General features: G+C 43.2%; 1 protein-coding gene across 21 annotated transcripts in view; it reads right to left on the bottom strand.

The window, feature by feature from the left end:
• Nucleotides 1-22,648, bottom strand: part of MSI2 (musashi RNA binding protein 2) — a 453,994-nt gene that overhangs the window by 82,439 nt on the left and 348,907 nt on the right. For all 21 annotated transcript variants that reach the window (XM_039328150.1, XM_039328151.1, XM_039328157.1 and 18 more), the window contains exon 5: nt 14,099-14,213. In XM_039328150.1, the coding sequence (XP_039184084.1) occupies nt 14,099-14,213 (115 nt within the window). The remainder of the gene's footprint in view (nt 1-14,098; nt 14,214-22,648) is intronic.

Genomic DNA, 22,648 nt, shown 5'->3' with positions numbered 1-22,648 from the left:
CTCAGAGTCTGAAGGACAACTGTTAACACATCCAAAAGTCAGAAGCAGCAAGTTGAAGGAGCTGGGAAGACGAAAGGGATTTTAATTTCGCTTAGGATGCTAAGGTTCAGCAAAACGATTGCAAATACTTTCATGGAGCAGTCAACAAGATCAGTGGATTCCCAACATTTTCTTTTAAAAGTGAAACCAAACATTTCAATAGAAGTCTTCAGATACCCAGCCACCCTCTTAGAGCTAATATGGGGATGGAGGAATATTAATGAAAGGGGGGGGGGAAGAAGAGGGAGATCTGCAAAAAGTCTGTGGAGATTCTCAGTCAACCAGGTCATAGTTGTCTCAAAGGTGCTTTTTTCTTCAAGTGGCAACTGGACTTAAGCTTTTGGGATGAGAAACAAAACGTTTTCTTCTTCTTCCTCAAGAAAAAAAAAACAGTCCAGTTGCCTTTTGAAGAAAAAAAGCACCTTTGAGAGATCTGGAAAGTATTTGTCACTTTATTTGTTTTCAACTGATTTGAAAAGCCTCAAGGGGGCACCAGCCTCCAGAAAGAATTGATGGTGGAGAACAAATTGGTGCAAAAAAGGATTCAGTTGAAAACAAATTCGTCTTGCTTGCTGCAGATTCTCTTTTGGAAAAATTGCTGTCTTGTGTTTCTTTTTCTTGTGGAAGACACGTATGTGGTGGGAATGTGGCATTTGCTCAGACAATCTGAACTCCCTGTACTTTTGGCACTGATTAAGTGTGGACCAATTGAGCTGCTAGTTGAATGGAATTAGGACTGTTGGTCAACACATCTGAAAAGTGTTTCAAAGGGGCTTTTTTCTTCAAAAGGCAGCTGGGCTGTTTTTTTCCTTGAGGAGGAAGAAGAAATTGTTTCTCTTCTCATCCAAGGAGCTTCATCAGTTCTGATGATGGGGGGATGGAAGGATAGATACTGACATTTGAGACTGGATGGTGTGTGTGTGTGTGTGTGTGTGTGTGTAAGGATAGGTTCTGAAGTGGTGGTGGGGGAGGGGACGGAAGGATAGTATTTCTTTGCAGTCATCAGGTCATTAGCATTCTCTCTCAGAGCTGTTGAGGCCACTTGGGGGTTTATCTATGCCTTCCGGGTCACCTGAATCAAGGTACAGGGCTGCATGGTAAACTGGAGAGAGGTGGTGTCTTATTCCTGAGTATTCAATTCTAACACAGATGGATTCTTTTACTCCTTTTTCAAACTGTCGGAAAATACAAACATTGTGCTTGGAAAGCCAGCAACAGAGCTGAGGCCAGGTTCTATCTTGGTTTCTTCTGGCAGAGTTAGGGAAATCCCTTTCCCGAAACACTGGTGATACTAAGTCAAAGGCCTGGCTTGGTACTGCCAAGTTCCCTTTGTTGCACATTAAGGCTATCCTTGGAATTGCGGCTTTCTGATACCATGATTCCAGCTCTCACTCTCTGCCCATCCATCAATGATCCTTGCTGGTCTCCTCTTTCCAATTATTCACTTTATGGAATCTTCAAAACTTTCTTGAATCTATATGCACAGGTTTGGTATCACTGTTGTTACTATTCATTCTGCTTTGTTTTTCCACTTGGCTGTTGTGGGTTTTTTTGAATCACCGTTAACTAGAAATAGACATAAAGCACTGGACACTTGGACAATTGATTGGGTTTTTGTATCTCTCTTCAGTGGCTGGAAGATTTTTTTAAAAAAACAAAAGGATAGCTTACAAACAAAAAGAGAACAGTAAATTTTAAATGTCTTTAACTAGTGTGGAAATAAATCTTAATAAAAAACTGATTTTCTATTTTAACTTTTTTCTGTAAGCTGTTTACCTATACTATATTTTTTAAAGTCCAATTTCACTATAATTTCACATCTTTCTCTTCAATACCTTCAATAGATTTGTTTAAAGGCTGAGTTCTATATTTCTCTTGTCTTAACTTAATTCCTGTATGCCTAACATTTTAAACTGTCATTTTTATCTTGTTGTAAGCCACCTAGAATCTTGATAGAGAGATGGGCAGCATGTAAATTTAATAAATAACATAAATAATAAAAATATGCATTCTCACAGTAGAGCTATACAGTTGCTCAACAACTGCCCTGTTTAGCTAATATTCAAACAGCTGAAAAAAAAAACACTGGAAGTTTTTAAGAAGAGACTGGACAGCCATTTGTCTGAAATGGTATAGGGTTTCCTGCCTGAGCAGGAGGTTGGACTAGATGACCTCCAAGGTCCCTTCCAACATTTATTAGTATTATTATTATTATTGTTATTATTATTATTATTACTTTATGACTAGTCAATGAACTCATAATCAACAATCAAGTGACCGAAATTCAAGTCCTTTGCAACCAGGGGGTATTTACAACCATGGTCACATAGTCACCACTGGTGCAAGCTCAATTAAATGAGAAGCTGGCAGAAAATTCGCAAGTTGTGGTCATGGGATGTCTCAATTAATGACGGTGATTTGCTTACCAACAGTGGGAGTAAGATCATAAGCCTGTTGTGGTCACATGACATCTTGCTTAATGATCACAATGCTTAGCAATGGAGTTGCTGGTCCCAATTGTAGTTGTTAAATAAGGACATGCAATTCTTTTTCTATAGACTTCGATTAGTCTTTGATCTGTTTTTAGTTTCAGTTTCTATTTCTGTTCTATCCAAGTCTTTAAATTTCCTTCCTCGTTTCTGTGCTGGGCTTCTCTACTCTTCTCTGACTTCTGGCTCCATCTGAGGGAAATGATATAGGAAGAGCTTTTTCCTCACGGCAGTTCTGAGGGAAGGAAAAAAATGTTCCTCTCTCCCCAGTTTTCTCAGCTGCTGCCTCTTTCCTGGTCACTACTTTCACCTCTTTTAATTTGCCTCTTTATTTGACTCCTGGGCTTTGGCTCTATTTATTTTGCCAGTTCTTTGCCAAATCTGTGGCCGCAGAGCTCCCAGACTGCCATCTTGTTTCTCTCCTTCTGATCTTATGCCCAATGCTGCTGTTTGATTGGCATTGGAGCCATCTTGATAGCAGGGGAGGAAGAAGTGTTGGAAAGAGAGAGGGATGGGGAAAGAAGGAAAGAAAAGAAAAGGAAGGAAGGAAGGAAGGAAGGAAGGAAGGAAGGAAGGAAGGCTTCTTTAAGTTTGCTCCACTGTCTATGGTATTGGTAGGCAGTGAAGATGGAGGCCTCTATGAACTTTGGGCTTATTTTAATTTAAAGTGAATTTTCACCTATTTAGTTATGCATTTCAATGATTGCATCTGGCTATTGTTTCAGATGTGGCTTGTACAGGTAGTCATTGACTTACATCCACAACTGAGCCCCAAATTTCTGTTACTAAGTGAAACATTTGTTAAGAGAATTTTGCCCCATTTTATGACTTTTCTTGCCATAGTTGTTAAGTGAATCACTGCAATTATTAACTTAGTAACAAAGTTGTCAAGTGAATTGGGCTTCCCCATTGACCTTGCTTGTAAGAACATCAGAAAAAGTGATCACATGGCCCTGGGACACTGCAATTGTCATAAATATGAGTCAGTTGCCAAGCATCCGATTTTGGTCACGTGACCATGGGGATGCTGCAATGGTCCTAGATGTGAAAAACGGTCATAAGTCACTTTTTTCAATGTTGTTGTAACTATGAATGGTCACTAAATGAACTGTTGTAAGTCGAGGACTACCTGTATATGCTTGAGTTCAACAGCAGAGGCAGGTAAGCTGCCTGCCTGGAAGGGAAAAGGGCCCAATAGTGAGTCATGAAGGGATGAAATGGGCAGTCTCCTTTGAGAGCTGATAATTCTGATTAAATTCTGCAAAGGAATGGCTATTCAATTATTAGGTAATTCAATCTCACTCAATAGTGAAGTATTGATCCCCAGCGGAGGCTGAATGGGAAGACACCAGGCAGAGCACTAAATCATGCAGAGACACAGTGGTAACCCACTCTAGAGTTCATTGCTTTGGCCAACTCGGGGCATTACACTTTTAAATTAATTAATTTAATTTATTAATTCCATCAGGCACCAACAAAAAGTGCTGGAACATCTAGCCTTGCGTAATGCATCTCTTTTAAGAGGAATACAGCAACATTGCTTCTATTGCGGAACAAATTTTCTGTGATGAATTAAAATTCTAAACTCAATTCAGGGGGATTCTTTCTATTGATTTTAACCTACATCAAGCTCTCAGCCCTCAATTGCCTAATATACTATTTATTCTTTCTCTAAGGATTCATCCCCGCAATTGTGTTCATTTTTACAAAGCTCTTGCACAGCCCAGCAACATGTTCAATTTTTTTGCCAACATAACGTGTCCCTTCCCTTTCAGATGAGATTTAGATGTCCATATTGTTTGCTATTAATCATCATTTAGAGATGGAACATTAAACGCTTGGATGAATTTTGATTACTAATTATAAAGGGATGGAGCTTAGCACAGAAAACAAAACAGGGTGGCCAAAACATGGCTTTATAGCTTTAAATGCATGCAAACATGTGGTGGTCTCTTTAATATGCATTTTCTGCAAATAAACTGTCAGAAATTCATTGGATCAGTCAGAAGTAAGTTTTGTAAACTGTTTTCTCTTCAAACAACAGGACTGATTAATGCATTTCTGACTAAGGGAGCAGGTTACTCCATGATTGACACTTCCACAATGAAATGTCACTCGCTTATATTTTGCTTTTAAATAAAGGCTCACTTTAGTGTCAATGGGATGAGCTTGTCACATTGCCTTTTGAGTGGGTCTCTTCTAACAATGAACAAATGCATCATATAAGAGAACAGTCATTTCAACAGGAAAGAGATAAAGCACAGCCAACTCTGTTCCAAAAATAGTCTGTCGGAAAGCAAGTTTCTACTTAAGTCTTCTAGGCTCCAAATTTTTCCAGATATGCCTTGTTCATTTTTGTATGCTGCTGCTGAAAAAAAAACAACACCCCAGTGTTGTTTTGTTTGGATTTTAGAAGACAACAAAAGGGTTTTTTATACCTGGTGTTCCAAAACAAAACAAAAAAAAAAAACCAACCCTGTTTTTTTCTTCAGTAGAAGGGTTAGCCCTTTGAGGTAGCCCAGACAAACATTAACCACACATAATAACATTGCCTTTACTGTAAGATTAATAGAAAGTTGCAAGTCTAGAAGTACACCTCCCCTCTCTTACTTTCACTCTTCTGAAACTAGTGAGATGTTTTCTGAGATGTTTTTTCCTCTCTCATCCTGCCTTTGAACTTTGATTCCGCTTATCAGATCACTGTCTAGCTGTGGCTCTTCCTTCTGTCTTCCAAGGTCATTCCCTCATACCATTACAAGAAGGCAGTGTATCTCGGCTGCAATAATCAATATAACCACTAGATGGCAGCAAGAAGATACTGAAAATGCTACCCTTCTGCTTCCCTCTTGTGCTTATCTGGAATGCTGCAGCCCAGATGACAGCCCTATTAGTAATGGGGCTCTGACCTTGAAGAAGGAATCTCAGTCTCAATGATCCTGGTGCCCTTCAAATGTTGAGATATAGTTTCTATGTCTCATCAGCAAGCAGAACCTGGCTCTCAGTGTTGATCTTTGAAGGTTAGCAAGATTAATCTTGGATGGTAAGTGGATCTGAGACAACATAACAATTCTGGGCCATTGGGTTACACTCAGAAGTCAAAGGAATGTCCAGGAAGACCCCAAAAGCAATCCACTTCGATCATGGTGACAAGAAAGTGCCTGGATTTCATCACTATGAATGAAGCTTGGCTCAATTTTTGTAATTCTCAGCAGAACAGTCAAAGGTTAAACATCAGTTTTGCAACCATTTGCCCTCCAAATGGGCTGGCTGAGAAATTTGGAGGGGGTGCAATCCAACAGGTTTCAACTAGGGGTTACACAGTTTGTATTTATTATTTGACATATCTGACCGTTCTGATAATTTGATAATGATTGTAATGTCATGTACTCATTCAAGGCGGATGACTGATGTGGCATCAAAGCATCCATCATCAATCAATAAAAGCCACCAGATTAGGGAAGGCTGCTTTAGCCAACTCAAACAAAGGCACGCTTGGTGCCAGGATAAGCCACAGACTTTCTTGCCCTTTCACATCACAAGGGAAACAGAAACTCGAAACCAATCTACTGGGATCAGTGAGCACAAATAAGGACACCTGTGTCCCCTCCCACCTCTGCTACGGTCCCTCATTCCCCACCTCCAACAACAAAGACCAAATATACAGCTGACTGGGTAGTAGTTCTCATCCATATATCCCATCACAGAACATTTCTTGAGGTCAGGCAGATGAAATCATAAATTTATAATACAACATTACTTCAATTTTCCTCTTCATTTGCCGCTGCAGTGCCCAGCTCTGCTCTAACGAGTCAGAGCCTGATCTGCAAGGGGGGAAAATTGGCTGGCTGAATATCAATAGCACATTAACATCGTGCCCGTGTGGATGCTTCATCAAGCCAAATTATGGGCCGGCCGGCCCATCCGCCATTTCCCATTTAGCCCCCATTCTCGCCTGGCGATGGGCACTGAGCAATTTATTTGCTTCAGTACTTCTGGTGAATGATCAATCTTGCAGTAATTATCTCTTGTCACTAAACTGAGAAATCAAGGCTCTGCCTGGATCACCTCCCTTGAAGAGAGAACTTCGTATCTACATCAACCATCAGACATGCTTTTCACAACGCAACTTCTTCACCACCCTTTCCCTGGGCTTATTAGTGACAGGATGCCAAGTTAAACCTACAATTCCAAGGCCCTTGGTTGCTGGCGGTTGCATTCAGGTCTTTTCTTATGGTGCTAAGAATTGTGGCAGCCGTAAGCCACAAATCCATTTGCAGATTGCCTAGTTTAGGTGACCTGAATGGACCTGGAATGCCATCACCAGGTTCAGATTGCCCTGAATCTGTGTTTTTCAAACTTGTCAAGTTTAAGTTGTGTGGACTTCGACGTCCAAAATCCCCCAGCCAGTACCTTTTTTCGCCAGTGACTTTATCCTAGGAGAATATGAGAGATTGGGAAGATTGAGAAAGGAATGGAAGAGAGAGCAGAGAAGTTATCAAGAGATAGAAGGCAAATCTATTGGTGGCTTATCCCAAGGCAGTTTTGCCCAGGTGACAAAAAGAAAAGAAGCATTTCAAATCGTTCAAAGAGACTTTGCTTTGTCTGTGTCTATAAACAAAGAGGAACAACTCATTTTGCAGTCTGCAAGATTTGTATTTCTGAATTTACTCCAAGGCTAGCATCAAAGATACCTGACTATGAACCTAGGTACTTCTTGCTTTCTTGATCTTGCGTCGTGACATGTAGACTATGACATAGGATGGGGCGTCATTACAGAGGATTTTGCTGCAGGCTGCTTCAAACCTCCAGCCAGTCCAGTGTCCATTAATACAACGTCTAATATTTGCATGATACTTTTTATTAGGCCAATTAAAAATACAGTGCACAATAGGGAAGGTTTCACGAAAGATGCAAAGTTTCATTTGTGGGGTGGAGGTAGGGCGGTTGCATTTCATTACTTCATAGGCCAACGTGTTGTTTGAATCAATCAATCAATCAATCAGAATAGAGCTGGAAGGGACCTTGGAGGTCTTCTAGTCTAGCCTCTTGCTCAAGCAGGAGACCCTACACCATTTCAGACAAGTGGCTGTCCAGTCTCTTCTTAAAGAACACGTGTTAATCAAAGAACAGTTTAAATGTATTATGTACATTTGTATATAATGTTTACTAAAGCAGAAGCCTAAGAATGGGCCCCCAGGGCAGAGATTCTGGGACTTGTGCTGAAGTCAAGGGTTGCTTAGAAGAGATGAAGAAGGAGAAGAATATGAGAAGGATAAAGTTTTCAAAATTTGGGGATTTAACCTGTATGAATACATAAGCAGGAGTCTCTGTTCCTTTACTCTGTTCCAGACAAAAAGGGAAGCCATACAGGTACTCTTCAATTTACAACCGTTCGTTTGGAGATCAAAGTTACAACTGCACTGAAAAAAGCGACTTATGACAATTTTTCACACTTACAACCGTGGCAGCATCCCCATAGACACATGATCAAAATTCACATGTTTAGCAACTAGCCCATATTTATAATGGTTACAGTATCCGGGACAAGTGATCACTTTTTGTGACCTTCTGACAAGCAAAATCAACAGGGAAGCCAGATTCACTGATCAACCATACCACTAGCTTAACAATTGCAGTGATTCACTTAACAACTGTGCCAAGGAAGGTCATAAAATGGGGCTATACTCACTTAACAACTGTCTCATTTAGCAAGAGAAATTTTGAACTCATTTGTGGTCATAACTTGAGGATTACCTGTATGGTATGATGGTGAGCATTGCCCACCAAAAAGTAAGTAAACCTGAGGATGAATACATCATGTAAACCGATTAAGCCAGCAAACACCTCTAGATTACATCTGAGTGAGATTAATAGTAACAGTAATAGTAATAATAATAATAATAATAGAAGAAGAAGAAGAAGAAGAAGAAGAAGAAGAAGTAGTAGTAGTAATAGTAGTAGTAGTAGTAGTAGTAGTAGTAGTAGTAGTAGTAGTAGTAGTAGTAATAGCTGGAAGAGACCTTGGAGGTCTTTTAATCCAACCCCCTGCTCAGACCCTGCTATTCAGACAAATGCCTGTCCAGTCTCTTTTTAAGAACTTCCAGTGTTGGAGCATTCACAACTTCTGGAGGCAGGTTGTTCCACTGATTAACTGTTCTGTCAGGAAACTTCTCCTTAGTTCTAGGTTGCTTCTCTCTTTAGTTAGTTTCCATTCATTGCTTCTTGTGCTGCCTTCAGGCACTTTGGAGAATAGCTTGACTCCCTCTTCTTTGGGGCAGCCCCTGAGATATTGGAACACTGCTATCATGTCCCCCCTGCTCCTTCTCTTCATTAAACTAGACATACCCAGTTCCAGCCACCGTTCTTTTTCTGATTCCCCCTGACACTAATAGCAATGTCTGAGGACCTTTTGGGCATAGGAAGAATGTCCAACGGACTCTCAGGCAAAGACACTGGAGGAGTAGGGAAATATCCCAATTCTTTGCCTCTCTCAAGGAGGGAGCAAGTTTATCTACCAAGATTTTGAGAAGACCTCAAGAACATACTTTCACCACCGTGTAAATATTATGAATGGCTTTAGGCAGATTTTACTGGCCTAAATCTCCCCTCCCCCACAAAGCAATGGAATTAGGATTAAAGAAGGAAGAAGGGGGCTTTTGCTTGCATTGGCCTCTTGGCCCCAGAAGATCATAGGCAATCCCTTTCTCCTGCATTTAATTTTTTGCTGAAACTATCCTTATCTGCCTTGCAGGACAAAAAGGGCAACTGGAAACAATAAAAAGCCTGTGCTTCAGGTTCCTGAGGTGCTTTCTAATGGCTCTCTGTGTTACTCATGGTGTTAGGCTCCCTTTTCCTTCACTTGCTCCGGCAAGGGCCATCTCCTCTAGAAGAGCAACTTTTCTCTGAAGGACACAAATGTCTTTTATGCATGAATGCAACCCCATCTAGATGGAACGTCTGCACTAATGCACAGCTGGGGTCTGGCTCCCACAGTAATATTAAAAAGTCAGGCACAGATTTCTTGAAATGAGACCTTCACATTAGATAGTATTTCAAGGGTCTGGAGATATAAAATTTACCAACGGAGGATGGGGTTTTTTTTTTTTTTTTGTAGTGTGGGAGGGAAGGGAGTTCAAAGCTTCAAATATAGCATTTAATGGGAGGGGAAGGGAAAGGAAGGGGGGAGGAAAGTGGAAGAAGAGAAGGGAAGGGAAGGGAAGGAAAGAACGGGAGGGGGGGAAGTGGAAGAAGGGAAGGGAAAGTGGAAGAAGGGGAGGGACAGAGAGGGGAGGGGAGGAAAGTAGAAGAAGGAAAGAGAAGGAAAGTGGAAGAAGTGGTGGGGAGGGGAGGAAAGGGGAAGGGAAGTGAAATGGAAGAAGAGAAGGGAAGAAAAAGAGGGAATGGAAGGAAAGGGGAAGAAGAGGACGGGAGAGGAGAGAAGAAGATGGCACTACAGGAGATGGATTACAGAAGGTTTAAAATATGAAGTACCGCTTGAAAATGAAAAAGGGACCCATTACTTAAGTCATACCCTACAGGTTTTCTTTGGGCATCCTCTAAAACAGACATGTCAAACACAAGGCCCGGGGCCCGGATGCGGCCCGCAAAGTGGTTTCATGTGGCCCGCGAAGCCATCCCGGAAACAGTGAGGGAATAGCCCAGGCCAGCCGGGAGCCAATGTACAATTTTGTGGTGGCCATCTATACTGAAACACATTCAGTCTTAGCTCCACAAGGCTGTCTGGAAACAGCAAGAGACCGGCCTCTGCCACATTGGCAGACTGGCCTCTGCCCCCTGGGTGCATGCTGGGGAAGTGTCACCCTTTGTGAGGAATGAAGAAATGGACCATGCCAACCGCAATGCTGATGCTGTCCTCAATGAAATTGAGTTTGACAACCCTGCTCTAAAAGAACGAAGACTAAAAGAACACACTAGTTTTTGCATTACAGGCCCTTCACTGCTGGAGGATCTCCTGGAAAATTGTAATGGAAATTTCACTGAGATCGTGGTGCAACGTAGTCTGGATTCCCAGGAGGGATCAGCTGCATGCCAAAGAACCAAGAGACAGCGAAGTTCAGATACAGGTAGTGCTTGACGTATGACCGCAACTGAGCCCAAATTCCTGTCGCTAAGCGAGATATTTGCCAAATGTGTTTTGTCCCATTTTACCACCTCTCTCGCCACCATGGTTAAGATGTTTTAAGTTAGTGACGTGGTTGTTAGGTGAACCTGGCTTCCCCATTGACTTTGCATGTCAGAAGGGTCGCCAAAGGAGATCACATGAACTGGGGGACACTGCAACCGTCATAAATGCAAGCCAGTTGCCAAGCGTCTGATTTTTGAACACGTGATCACAGGGACCCTGCAGTGGTTGAAAGTGTGAAAAACGGTGATAAGTCACTTTTTTCGGTGCCATTGTAACTTTGAACTGTCGTAAGTCGAGGACTACCTGTAGTTTGGTTGGGAGGGAAAGGGTCAGGATAGCACCTCCTTAGAAGTTCTCAGAGTAAATCCTTAATGACGCAAGTCGTTGCTTTTGTTTGGCAAGATTTCAGCCTGTGGATGAGGAACAATAAAGGAAACTGCTTAGAGGTCATTGGGTGTATTTTTCTTGGGAAAAAAAATCTTGGGAAAAAAATTCTACCTTCCAGGTCAGTTAAGTTTCAGGAATCCTCACTGACCAACTGAAACCAGAAAGCCTTTCTTATTTCCCCTCTGCCCAGTATCTCAAAATGATGATTGGCGAGTCTATTTTGGTTTCCTCCTTCGTTCCATGCTCAAAGCCCATGGAATGGAATCACATGACTAAAGGTCTTTAAGATCCTGGCTCTCAAGCCACGTCGTGGCCTCCCTATGCTAATTTTGCTTGATGAGTTAATTACACCCTTCTGTTCATGCGTTGAATTTCACCACTGTGCAGTTGACAGGTTAGCAAAGGAAGATTTTGATTGCACTCCTAAGAATCTGCTGACAGCCATCGACCTTGAAGCTGACTTGGGAGAAGCAATAGGGACACTTGGGGACGAAGGACCTGGCATGCTCAGAGTTTCTCTGCGGCCTGCAACTTGGCTGCTTCATGAGGCCACCACAATAATGCTAGGAGCTCCTACGGGTCCAGGAAAGAGCTGGAGCAGATAATTAAGCATCTGGCCTTCATCATGAATCAATCACTCATTCAGAGCAAATCAGGCTGATTTAAAATTAATAAGTTCACATTAGGAGTCACCCTGCAAAAACTAGTGCAACAAAACCAATTTGGATCTCTTAATGAAGCTGTGCACCCTACGTGCATTAACAGGCACCCGTGTGATCGAAGGAGACTTGCCAAAACCCACAATTCCATTCAGCCAAAGGTGGCTTCAGTCTGCAGTTTCCATACTCCAATTTAGCGTCTCATGTAGGGCAAGAGTTATCTTAAGCATATCTCAGGGTCAAACTTTTCCAATTATAAAGGGTGAGTCCTGACTGTCAAAGCAATTTTCAATTTTTCTGCCAATAAGAACAGTAGAGAACCTCATCAGTTCAATGGAAATGTTTCTTGGTGGATGATTTTCCTGCTCTAAGCCTACAATACACATGTCAGAACTCACCTGGAGGAAAGGCATGTGTACACTTGGAGACAGATGGGTGACCGAAAGAGAGACACTTAAAGAGGAGCCCCTCGACTGCATCTGAAGGTAGGACAAGAAGCAATGGATGGAAACTAATCAAGGAGAGATCCAACCTATTACTAAGGAGAACAATTAGCCAGTGGAACTACTTGCCTCCAGAAGTTATGGGTGCTCCACTGCTGGAGGTTTTCAAGAAGAGATTGGACAGCCATTTGTCTGGAATGGTACAGGGCACAGGTCAGCAACTTGCGGCTCTGGAGCTGCATGTGGCTCTTTGAGCCTTCTCCTGCGGCTCCCTCCCAGAGAGGGAGAGAGAGAGAGAGAGGCACTTGCGCTTCTCTCTCTCTCTCTCTCTCTCTGTGTAAAAAAGAGTGGCCTCACGCTGTTGTCCCACAAGCTGACAAGCTTATTGGGCAGGGCTCCTGCTTTTGTTGTGTCTCCGCAGGAAGCAGCAGAAAGCAGAAGCTCTCTCTTTTGGCTAATTGATATCTCTCTCTCTCCCCCCCCCCTCTCTCTCTCTCTTTCTCTCTCTCTCACACACACACACACTGAGTGGGGGAAGAGGACTGGCAGACCAAGGACAGGAGAGAGCCAGCCCAATAAGAATGTGTGTCAGCTTGCCAGATTTTGCGGCTCCCAGTGTTTTCTTTTCTCTGGGAAACGGGTCCAAGTGGCTCTTTGAGTGTTTAAGGTTGCTGACACCTGGTATAGGGTCTCCTGCTTGAGCAGGGGGTTGGACTAGAAGACCTCTAAGGTTCCTTCCAACTCTGTTATTCTGACTCATTGTGTTGGTTAAAACTTCTGCATTAGATAAATGGTCCTTGGCGCTCTCAAAGCTTGGTTGTTTTCCTGCAGGCGTTTCCTTATCCAAACTAGTCCACTGATGATGTTATCTAATTTGGGTAATGAAATGTCTGCAAAAAAACAACCAAGCTCAGAGAGCACCAAGGACTCTTCCTTTCAATTCTGAGCTACAAATATTCTTCTTTACTGGTCCTCCATTAAGTGTAGATCAAAGAATTAGAAGGACTGGAGTATGAACTTGCTAATACAAAGTAAAGAGGGGTTAGGTGGGAAAGTAAAACATCATTTCTGGGGAACTGGGGGAGGGGGAAAATATGAATAGTGTATAAAGAGCTTCTTGATATCCTTCTCCGTTGATTTACCTGTCTGTCCCCCTACCCAGGTACCCACAGATAGTTGTTACACAGATAGTTGCACAGATAGTTGTTACACAGACCCCAAGCAATTCTTAGGTAACATCAGAGAAACTAAGCAAAAGCAAATGAGAGCCAATTATAACTGAGAATGATCTATCACGCAAATAGATTTTCACTATTAAATACAATTTATCCTGTTTAATTAGTATTTTTCTGGACACAATAGCCTGGACTCAAATACCATCTTTTCTCCTTGGAACTTCTAATTATTGCCACAACCCATGCTATTAAGCTGCTCCCCGGGCCTCTTCCAGCTTTTGTGCCATTTAAAGCCACAAAGATTTTTAATTATCTCCGCTAAACTGTCAAAGATACCTTGAAGAATCTATGGCCTCCCTACCCTGAGGGGGAGAAAAGGAGAATTTTTAACCATAAATGTATTTATTTTAATGAATGTGGGGAGAAAACCTCCTGGAAATAGCCATTTAAATGCAAATTCTGATATTCCACAGCTGGCACAGATATTGGGTGTGGCAGCCTGTGTAAGTCAGGTAAATTCTGAACCTAGGAATTTGATAATCCCGTGATGAAGCACCAAATAGGACCTTGCCAATTTTATTTATTTATTAAATTTATACATCATCCATCTCACTATCCGAAACGATTCCAGGCGGTTTATAATATAAAAATAGAAATGTAAAAATAGTTATAAATATTAGAACAGTTAAATTGCTGGGCTATTGTAAGCATCGCAGAACACTGAAATTCGAGTCAATTATCCGTTCTCGTGCAAACTTACCCAACATTCCCATTCCAAGCATAAAAGCATCCATAGTATATGGTAATCCGCGAGCTCGTCCTCGTGTCCCTGGTGGAAACATCACTTCTTTAGGCTGTGCTTTCTTACATTCCACCTATTAAGCAGAAACATGTTACAAATGACATGCAAATAAATTCAGGCAAAATGTCAAAACCTGAACTGGTTAAGATATGCAGGGTGGAGCTGGGAATTATTTTTAGCAGTCTTCTGTAAAGGTGCATTTTAAAAACAGGCCACAAAGTGATTTCCAAGGAGTAAATAGGCACAAAAGTGGTTTCGGAAAATGCCCAGTTTAGACAGGTAGGAAAGAAAAATATGATGATAAATTGTACAGCTACGATACAACCGTCAAAATGGGCATTGAAGTTAAATGCGTGGAAGTTGAGGGCAGCTCTGCGCCATTTCTTCCTACTGAAATAATGGTATGATTAATGCAGTTTGAGCTGTTTGAGAATATTGGGGAGGGCAGAATAAAACAAATCAAAATGGTAACTGAAAAAAGAGGTATCAGGATCATCATCATCCTCTTCATTTTTTTTATGCCCTTCCTCCAGACAGGGGCATTTGGCCAGAGAACAGAACTCTTACTTTATGGAAGGTCTGTGCAAAAATAGAACAGAAAGCACCTTATGATAGCAACTGTCATAGCAATGCAGGTGGGTCCTCGACTTACGACCACAATGAAGGCCAAAATTCCCATTGCTAAGCGAGATAGTTAAGGGAGTTTTGCCCCATTTTACCTTTCTTGTTGTGAATCGCTGCAATTGTTAAGTTAGTAACAAGGTTGTTAAGTGAATCTGGCTTCCCCATGGAATGAAGGTCACAAAAGGGGATCATGTGACCCTGGGACACGGCAACGGTCATAAATATAGCAGCCGAAGCAGCCAAATTTTGATCATGTGACCATGGGAAATGCTGCAATGGTTGTAAGTCTGAAAAACTATCATGTCACTTTTTTCAGTGCCCTTGTAACTTTGAACAGTCACTAAACGAATGGTTTAAGTCGAGGACTACCTATAGCAGCAGAGGTTGGGATTACCTGTTGAACAGAGATTGTGAAAACATTTGCCAGAATCTTCCTCTTCTTAAAAACATTTTCTCCTTATGGTTTATTTAGACAATTAGACAAACACACCCCCCCCTTTTTTTTATTAGAAGCTGAATGTGGATAAGGAATCAAGATAAAACTGGAGCACAGAAGGAAGAAGAATGCCCCCCCCCCCATATATGACACCAATGAAAATAATTCTGTGTCCTCAAACGAACAATTGGGTCAACAGGGAATCAATAGTGCCTTCTCATCTCAGTGGAAAGTACTTAACAATAGGGGTGGGGTGGATTTTTATTTGCACACTTCCTAACACATCATGGATGTCGCTTAGCCTATAGTTCATGTAGCCCCGGTGATGGCAGACCTACGATGCTTGTGTCACAGGCGTCACCAATTGTTGTTTTTACTGACACGTCAGGTTTATAGACCCTCTGGAAGTCATGCTGCTCTAGCGTGGCCCCTGGAGCCTCCCAAAAGTGTATAAGAAAGGGGCACGCTTTCCCACTCCTTTTGGAGGGTTGCTATAGGAAAGAGGTCTCCAAATCTGGCAACTTTAAGACCTGGGGATTTCAACTCCCAAAATTCCCCAGCCAGTCATGTTGGTTGGGGAATTCTGGGAGCTGAAGTCCACAAGCCTTAAAGTTGCCAGGTTGGGAGGACCCAGCTGAGCCTGAAGGGAGGTGTCAAATGCATCATCATCATCATCATCATCATCAAGTTGGAAGGGACCTTGGAGGTCATCTAGTCCAACCCCCTGCTCAGGCAGGAAACCCTATACCATTTTGGACAAATGGCTGTCCAGTCTCTTCTTAAAAACTTCCAGTGTTCGAACATTCATCACTTCTGGAGGCAGGTTGTTCCACTGGTTAATTGTTCTAACTGTCAGGAAGTTTCTCCTTAGTTCTAGGTTGCTTCTCTCCTTGATTAGTTTCCACCCATTGCTTCTTGTCCTGCCTTCAGGGGCTTTGGAGAATAGCTTGACTCCCTCTTCTTTGTGGCAGCCCCTGAGATATTGGAACACTGCTACCATGTCCCCCCTCGTCCTTCTCTTCATTAAACTAGACATCAGTTGGAGTTGCTATGCTCTCATAACAGACCAGCCCCCCCCCTGAATTCTATTGACTTATCTAGCATTAATAGATCAAATTCTTGTGGATAGATTGCATGAAATAAACTCATAGTGCTTTTGAATTCTCTCCTGGCTCCTGATTTTCTGTGCCTGACAGTCACAAGGCCACGCAAGAGCAACTTGGAGTTGCTTCAGATAGGCATTTTAAAAAAAAAATTACAAATATGTATTTATTTACTAAAAAAGATTAAATAAGTTAATTTATTATTCCTTGTTATGAACTGTTTCTCTTTTGTCCAGAGTGTGTGCATAACATGCCAGAAATGTCAAGTTAGGTGTTTTCTGAATTTTGGATACACTGAGCTCAAAAGGTTCCCCATCACTGCCTGTTTCCCAGATGCAAGCAAATTACGAGTTTATTTCATTTTAAAGGGTGAATGTCCAAATAAATGTTATGTTTACAGAAAGTCACTTGGCTCGCTTCTGGCTTTATGGAGGGGGAAGTTTCCCTCTTCAGCTTCTCCAGATCTCCTTCTATTTCTTGCTAATTGTAGAGTTCTCCATCTAACATTAGCTTCCCTTCTTATTTCCCAACTTCATGGTCCTCGTCATTCGCTATCTGATTTTTAGCTATGATTCGACCAACGCCGTTATCCAACTCTCTTCCGTTATGTACAAATCAACCAAGATATCTAAGAGGACATGTCAGCATTTGCCCACCCCATGGTTTTGCTTTGAGAACTGTTCACAGGAGAAATCAGCCAGTGGAGCTACAATGGAAAGCTGCGTGGAGGTGCAAAACTGATAATTGCACTAGACAGAACACTGTTAAACGATTCTATTTCTAACAGTGCTATCAGTAGCAGAGGATCCACTGCCTTCTAGTAACCAACTGCCCGTTTCTAGGCAACCTGTCAGCGAAAATTTCAGGTTTCTGCAATTTTCATTTAGGTAACATAAAGGTTAACTGACTGACAATGGGAGTATTTAAAAACAAAACCACCCACTCTCTTCCCCACCCATCTCTGGCTACTAAGCTTCACGGTGTATTTTATTTATTCAGCTTGTAATAGTTCATCAAGGAATAGCCATCTATTCTGCCAACACAGTTGTCAACTTTCTAGCTTCTCACCAATGGCGCTGAGTTGGCCAGAACCCTTTGAGGATCGGCACAGGATATCTCCATCGCCACCGGGCCCATATTTTAGAGGGAGGTGCTTTTTCAAAAGGCAACTGGACTTTCTGTGTTTTTTCTCCTGAAGACGTTTCGCTTCTCATCCAAGAAGCATCTTCACTTCTGAATTGTGCTGTGCTGAACTGTGAGCCATCAGCCCAACAACTTCTTCTGATTTCACAAAAATGGCCTCCAGAGCAAAGTCTGAATCTGAAAACAAAAGCCATTGTTGCAATCCCTGGTCTTGGTAAAATCAGAATACGGGTAGTCCTTGACTTATAACCATTTATTTAGCGACCAGAGTTATGACAGCACAGAAAACAGTAACTTACACCCTGGACCTCACATTGACAACTGTCACAGCATCCTCATAGTTATGTGATCCTCTTTTGGGTATTTGGCAACCAGCTTGCATTTATGACAGGTTGCAGAGTCTCACAGTCACGTAATCACATGTTGTGACTTTATTTGCCTTTTTTTCGGGCAAAATACACCCCTTGGAGAAGCTAGATTCAGACTTATGACTACATGATTTGCTTAACGACTATGTGATTTGCTTTATGACTGTGGCGACTTGCTTACAAGTTGGACACAAAAGTGACTTGTTAAATTAGAGTCCAGTCAGGTGGTGACTCAACATATGATTTACAACCAAAATTCCGGGCTCAATTGGATTGTAAATCGAGGACTAACTAGCATATTGTCTTTTATTTTATAAACTTTTTGACTCCGTGAAGATTTTATCAATTCCGCTTGGATTTCCCCTTCCCATCTGACTTCCTTCATATATTTGACATAATTTATGTCCCATCCATTCTCTCTAGACCAGGGGTGTCAAACTGCCGGCCCACGGGCTGGTTGCATCATGCGGAGGCTGCGTCCACCCCAGCTCCAGCAATGCGAAAAAAGTTGCGTTACATAGCGACACGTCACGTGATGCGGCGAGTTTGACACCCGTGCTCTAGACAGTTAAATCCATCTCATAGGACTTCTTTCATACCGTCCACTTACATCTGTAATCAATTCCCTTTCACTCATCATCCATTCAATCTTGATCCTATTTTTTCTCCCCATGCTTTACCATTCACACCTACTGTAAGATCTCCACCCCAGGTCATTTGATCTATGTTTTCATGGTTCCTAACGCACCAATTCTCACTTCCAACAAAGGGGGTGGCAAATTTTCTTATCAAACATAACTTGGTCTAACCCAGGGGTAGGCAACCTTGGTTCTTTTATGACTCGTGGACTTCAACTCCCAGAATTCCTGAGTCAGCCCTGATCTAACCCAATCACGAGCAGACACAACGGAATCATGTGTGCGGGAACTAAAAATGTTCTAGTCATAGGTCTAGACCTCGACTTACAACCGCAACTGAGCCCAACATTTCTGTGAGACATTGGTTGTGAATTTTGCCCCATTTTATGACCTTTCTTGCCACAGTTGTTAAGTGAATCACTGCAGTTGTTAAGTTAGTAACAGGGTTGTTAAGTGAATCTGGCTTCACTGCTGACACTTGGCTTGTCAGAAGGTCACAAAAGGGGATCCCATGATCCCAGGATGCTTGCAACAGTCATAAATATGAGTCAGTTGCCAAACGTCCAAATTTTGATCATGTGACTATGGGGAGGCTGCAACGGTCGTAAGATTGAAAAACGGTCACTTATTTCAGTGCTGTTGTAACTTCAAATGGTCACTAAATAAACTGTTGTAAATCGAGGGCTACCTGTACCAGTCAGTTAGGCACATCTTTGCCGGGATAACACCATTCAAAAAATCCAGTCTTGCCTCAAGCAGAATTATTTGATTCATTGTAAGCTAGAATCTCAGAATCTACTTTCGAGGCCAAGTTCCTTCTATCTCATGCGCTAGGACAGTGGTGGCGAACCTATGGCACGCATGCCAGAGGTGGCATTCAGAGCCCTCTCTGTGGGCATGCGCGCCATGCCCCGGAGATGGCAACCGTCCCTCTTCAACCAGCTGCCCGCTAACTCACCGAGGTCCCACGTGGCCGGATGCATCCCAGCACAGCTGGTTTCCCTCCCCCCCGTCCCATCCCTCCTGGCCTCGCATGCTCTCCTTTTCCCGGGCACGACCCACTGCATCGCTTCCTCAGCTATTGGCAGCCGTCCAGCTCAGAGGCGGCTTCTCTGAACTTCTGGCGGTGGGCTGTGGAGCCCCAGAGTGCGCCAGTTGGGGGGCTGGCAGGCTGTGGCTGCTGACAGACACTGTCGGCCCCCATGCACTCACTGGCCACTGCATGCGGGGGCCAATGGTGTCAGGCAGCAGCCGCCCCGGCCCCTGCCTCGCTTTGCCCTGCGACAATGGCACCCCCACCCTGCCTTGCCTCACCCTGCAGGACGAGCCTCCTGCCCACTCTTCCACCTGCCAGAGACCCCCTGGATCTCCTCCAACCCTGCTTGGCCCTCACAGGCGTCCCTCCCCACGAGCAACATAGGGGTGACCATGCCTGCCTTAGCCACACCCACCCAGTCTGCCATGACCACCACAGCCATGCCCACCCAGTGGGCCACGCCCACCTGGCACCCAGCAATAAATAAGTGGGTTTTGGGTTGCAGTTTGGGCACTCGGTCTCTAAAAGGTTCCCCATCACTGCGCTAGGAAATATATGCAACGCAGTGACATCAATCCAAGATCCTATTTCTTTAAAACAAGTTCTGATCTGGAAAAGCATACGCATTCCCCACTCCAATGTTTTCACGCCACGGAGTAATTGCTGACATCTTCCAGGCACTTCTGTTTCCATCACTCTGTCTAATATTAAAAACAAACTAGCCTGCCTAAATTGACAATTAAAGAGAAAATGAAGTTTGGATTAGTGCTGTTAAAAACAATAAACGGAACAATTAGCTTTCCAAGCCACAAAAATGAGCTACTGCCGGTATCTGACAGACAAGCTTAATTTATGATGTTCACAGCACAGAAGGACCATACAATGGGAATCCCAGAAAGCTAATAAGTAGGCTTAATTAAAAAAAAGAGAGAGAGATTGAAATAATAATAACAACATGCTGGGGGAAACCATCTCTCTCTGCGCCCAAGAAAAAGCTCCAAATGTCCTCATTTCCTAAAAATATTCATAAAGAGGACATCAATTTCCCATTAACAAAGAAAATGTGTGTTTTCTTCCCCCCCCCCTTCTTGGGGGCTGTCCTAGCTCTCAGATTTGGCTGCCAGCAGAGGGCAAAATCAGATTTCCTTTCAACACCCTGCAAGACTGAGGATGGATAGATCACATTTAAGAATGGGCATGATGGAATTGAGAATTGAGGCCTTTGAACTATCGTGCTGGAGAAGACCCCTGCGAGTCCCCTGGACTGCAAGGCGATCAAACCGGTCAGTCCTACAGGAGATCCACCCCGACTGCTCTTTAGAAGGCCAGATCCTGAAGTTGAAACTCAAGTACTTTGGCCACCGAATGAGAAGGCAAGACTCACTGGAGAAGGGCCTAATGCTGGGAAAAATGGAAGGCAATAGAAGAAGGGGACGACAGAGAATGAGGTGGCTGGATGGAGTCATTGAAGCAGTAGGCGTGAGCTTCAATGGAGTCCAGAAGATGGAGGAAGGCCTGGAGGAACGTTGTCCATGGGGTCGCGATGGGTCGGACATGACTTCGCAACTAACAACAACAAGATGGAATATCTTGTTTCATCTTTTTGGATAAAAAGTAAAAGTTTCACCTCTCCAGTTGTGTCCGACTCTAGAAGGCGGTGGTCATCTCTGTTTTGTAGCCAAGGGAGCCAACATTGTCCAAAGAGAGTTTCCATGGTCAAGTGGCGAGTGTGACTATACGCCAAGGTGCACAGAATGCTGTTTACCTTTTCACCGAAGCGGTACCTATTTATCTACTTGCATTTGCCTGCTTTCAAACTTCTAGGTGGGCAGGAGCTGTAGCAAGGAACGGGTGCTCACCCTGTCGCGTGGAGCTTGTGTCTTGAATCTGGACTGTCAGCTCTCTAGCTGATAAGCTCAGCATCTTTAACTGCTGAGCCAGGTGTCCAAGAATTTCTAATAATTTATGGGTGCACATTATTCCACATCTGTTTTAACCTAGTGGGAATTGAGGCCTGGAGAGGAAAAAAAAGATTGCCCATGGAGCAGGCTGAAAATCCTACAGTATTTGTAGCTCAGGGTTGAATTGTGGGGGTCCTTGGTGTTCTCCAAGCTTGCTGCTTTCTTGCAGATGTTTGATTACCAAACTAGGTAACAGCATGAGTGCTAGTGCAGGGGTCCCCAACTCCTGGTCCATGGACTAGCACCGGTCCACGGCATGCCAGAAACTGGTCTGCGCAAAGCCCCATCCATGGGATGCAGGTAACACATGAAACCACACCCCCTCTTCTCCATGGAAAAACCTCTCTCCACAGAAACGGTCCCTGGTGCCCAAAAGGTGGGGGGCCGTTGTGCTAGTGTGTGTGTGTGTTTGCTCTTGTTCATAGTCTAGTGGCTTGCCCTGTCAGGGTTAGGGGGAGTTTTTTGGGTGGCTCCTTGATTAGGCTGTTGTTTACTGTTTGATTGTTTGTCTGAGTTGGTAGTTGCTTGTTTGGGGTATTGTTTACTACTACTGAAGGAAGCAACACCTTTTCCTTTCTCTGTCTCCCTGCCCAAGGGAGAGTGAAGGACATGGAAATGAAAATGAGGAGATGGGATGGATCTTACAAACCAGCCTTCTGGTTTCCAGTGATAATGGTCTTTTGGTCTTGCCAGGATGTGATCAGGGAATCTTCGAGCACAGATAGCTTGATCTGGGTTGAATGCAGTTTGGGCTGTTATTCAACGGAACGTTTATCATTAAAGGGTTCCTGTGAAGTTCACTCTCAAATGTGAATCAAAAATAGGCCAGTACATTCTGATCAGCGCTCAATTTCTACCACTGTCAAAGGCAAAACGTGCTTTGCACTGGGCACAAATGCCAAACTGGCAGGGGGCTGCACCTTATACAATCTGAAGTTCCCTTCACACTTCGCACTTTTTCTGCTTTAACTTTTTCTTCGTTAGGCAGCCAAAAAGGTAGCTAAAGTGTTACACTTTTATTTAAATTTGGGGAACAGAACATCAGGTCATGTTGGACTATCATACTGTAACCAACAGCTAAATTTACAGTGAACAGAAAGAAGAGCAAGCAAAGAAGGGGGAGTGCCCTGAGTGGCTAGAATTGCAACCCCTCCCCTATTTTTAGATTTACTTATATATCCCCCCTTATTGTGCCTTGA

Source organism: Crotalus tigris, unplaced genomic scaffold (genome assembly GCF_016545835.1).
Source record: "Crotalus tigris isolate CLP2741 ecotype Arizona unplaced genomic scaffold, ASM1654583v1 scf7180000024371.1489680, whole genome shotgun sequence".
Lineage (NCBI taxonomy): Eukaryota > Metazoa > Chordata > Lepidosauria > Squamata > Viperidae > Crotalus > Crotalus tigris.
This window is presented reverse-complemented; position numbering and strand designations above follow the sequence as displayed.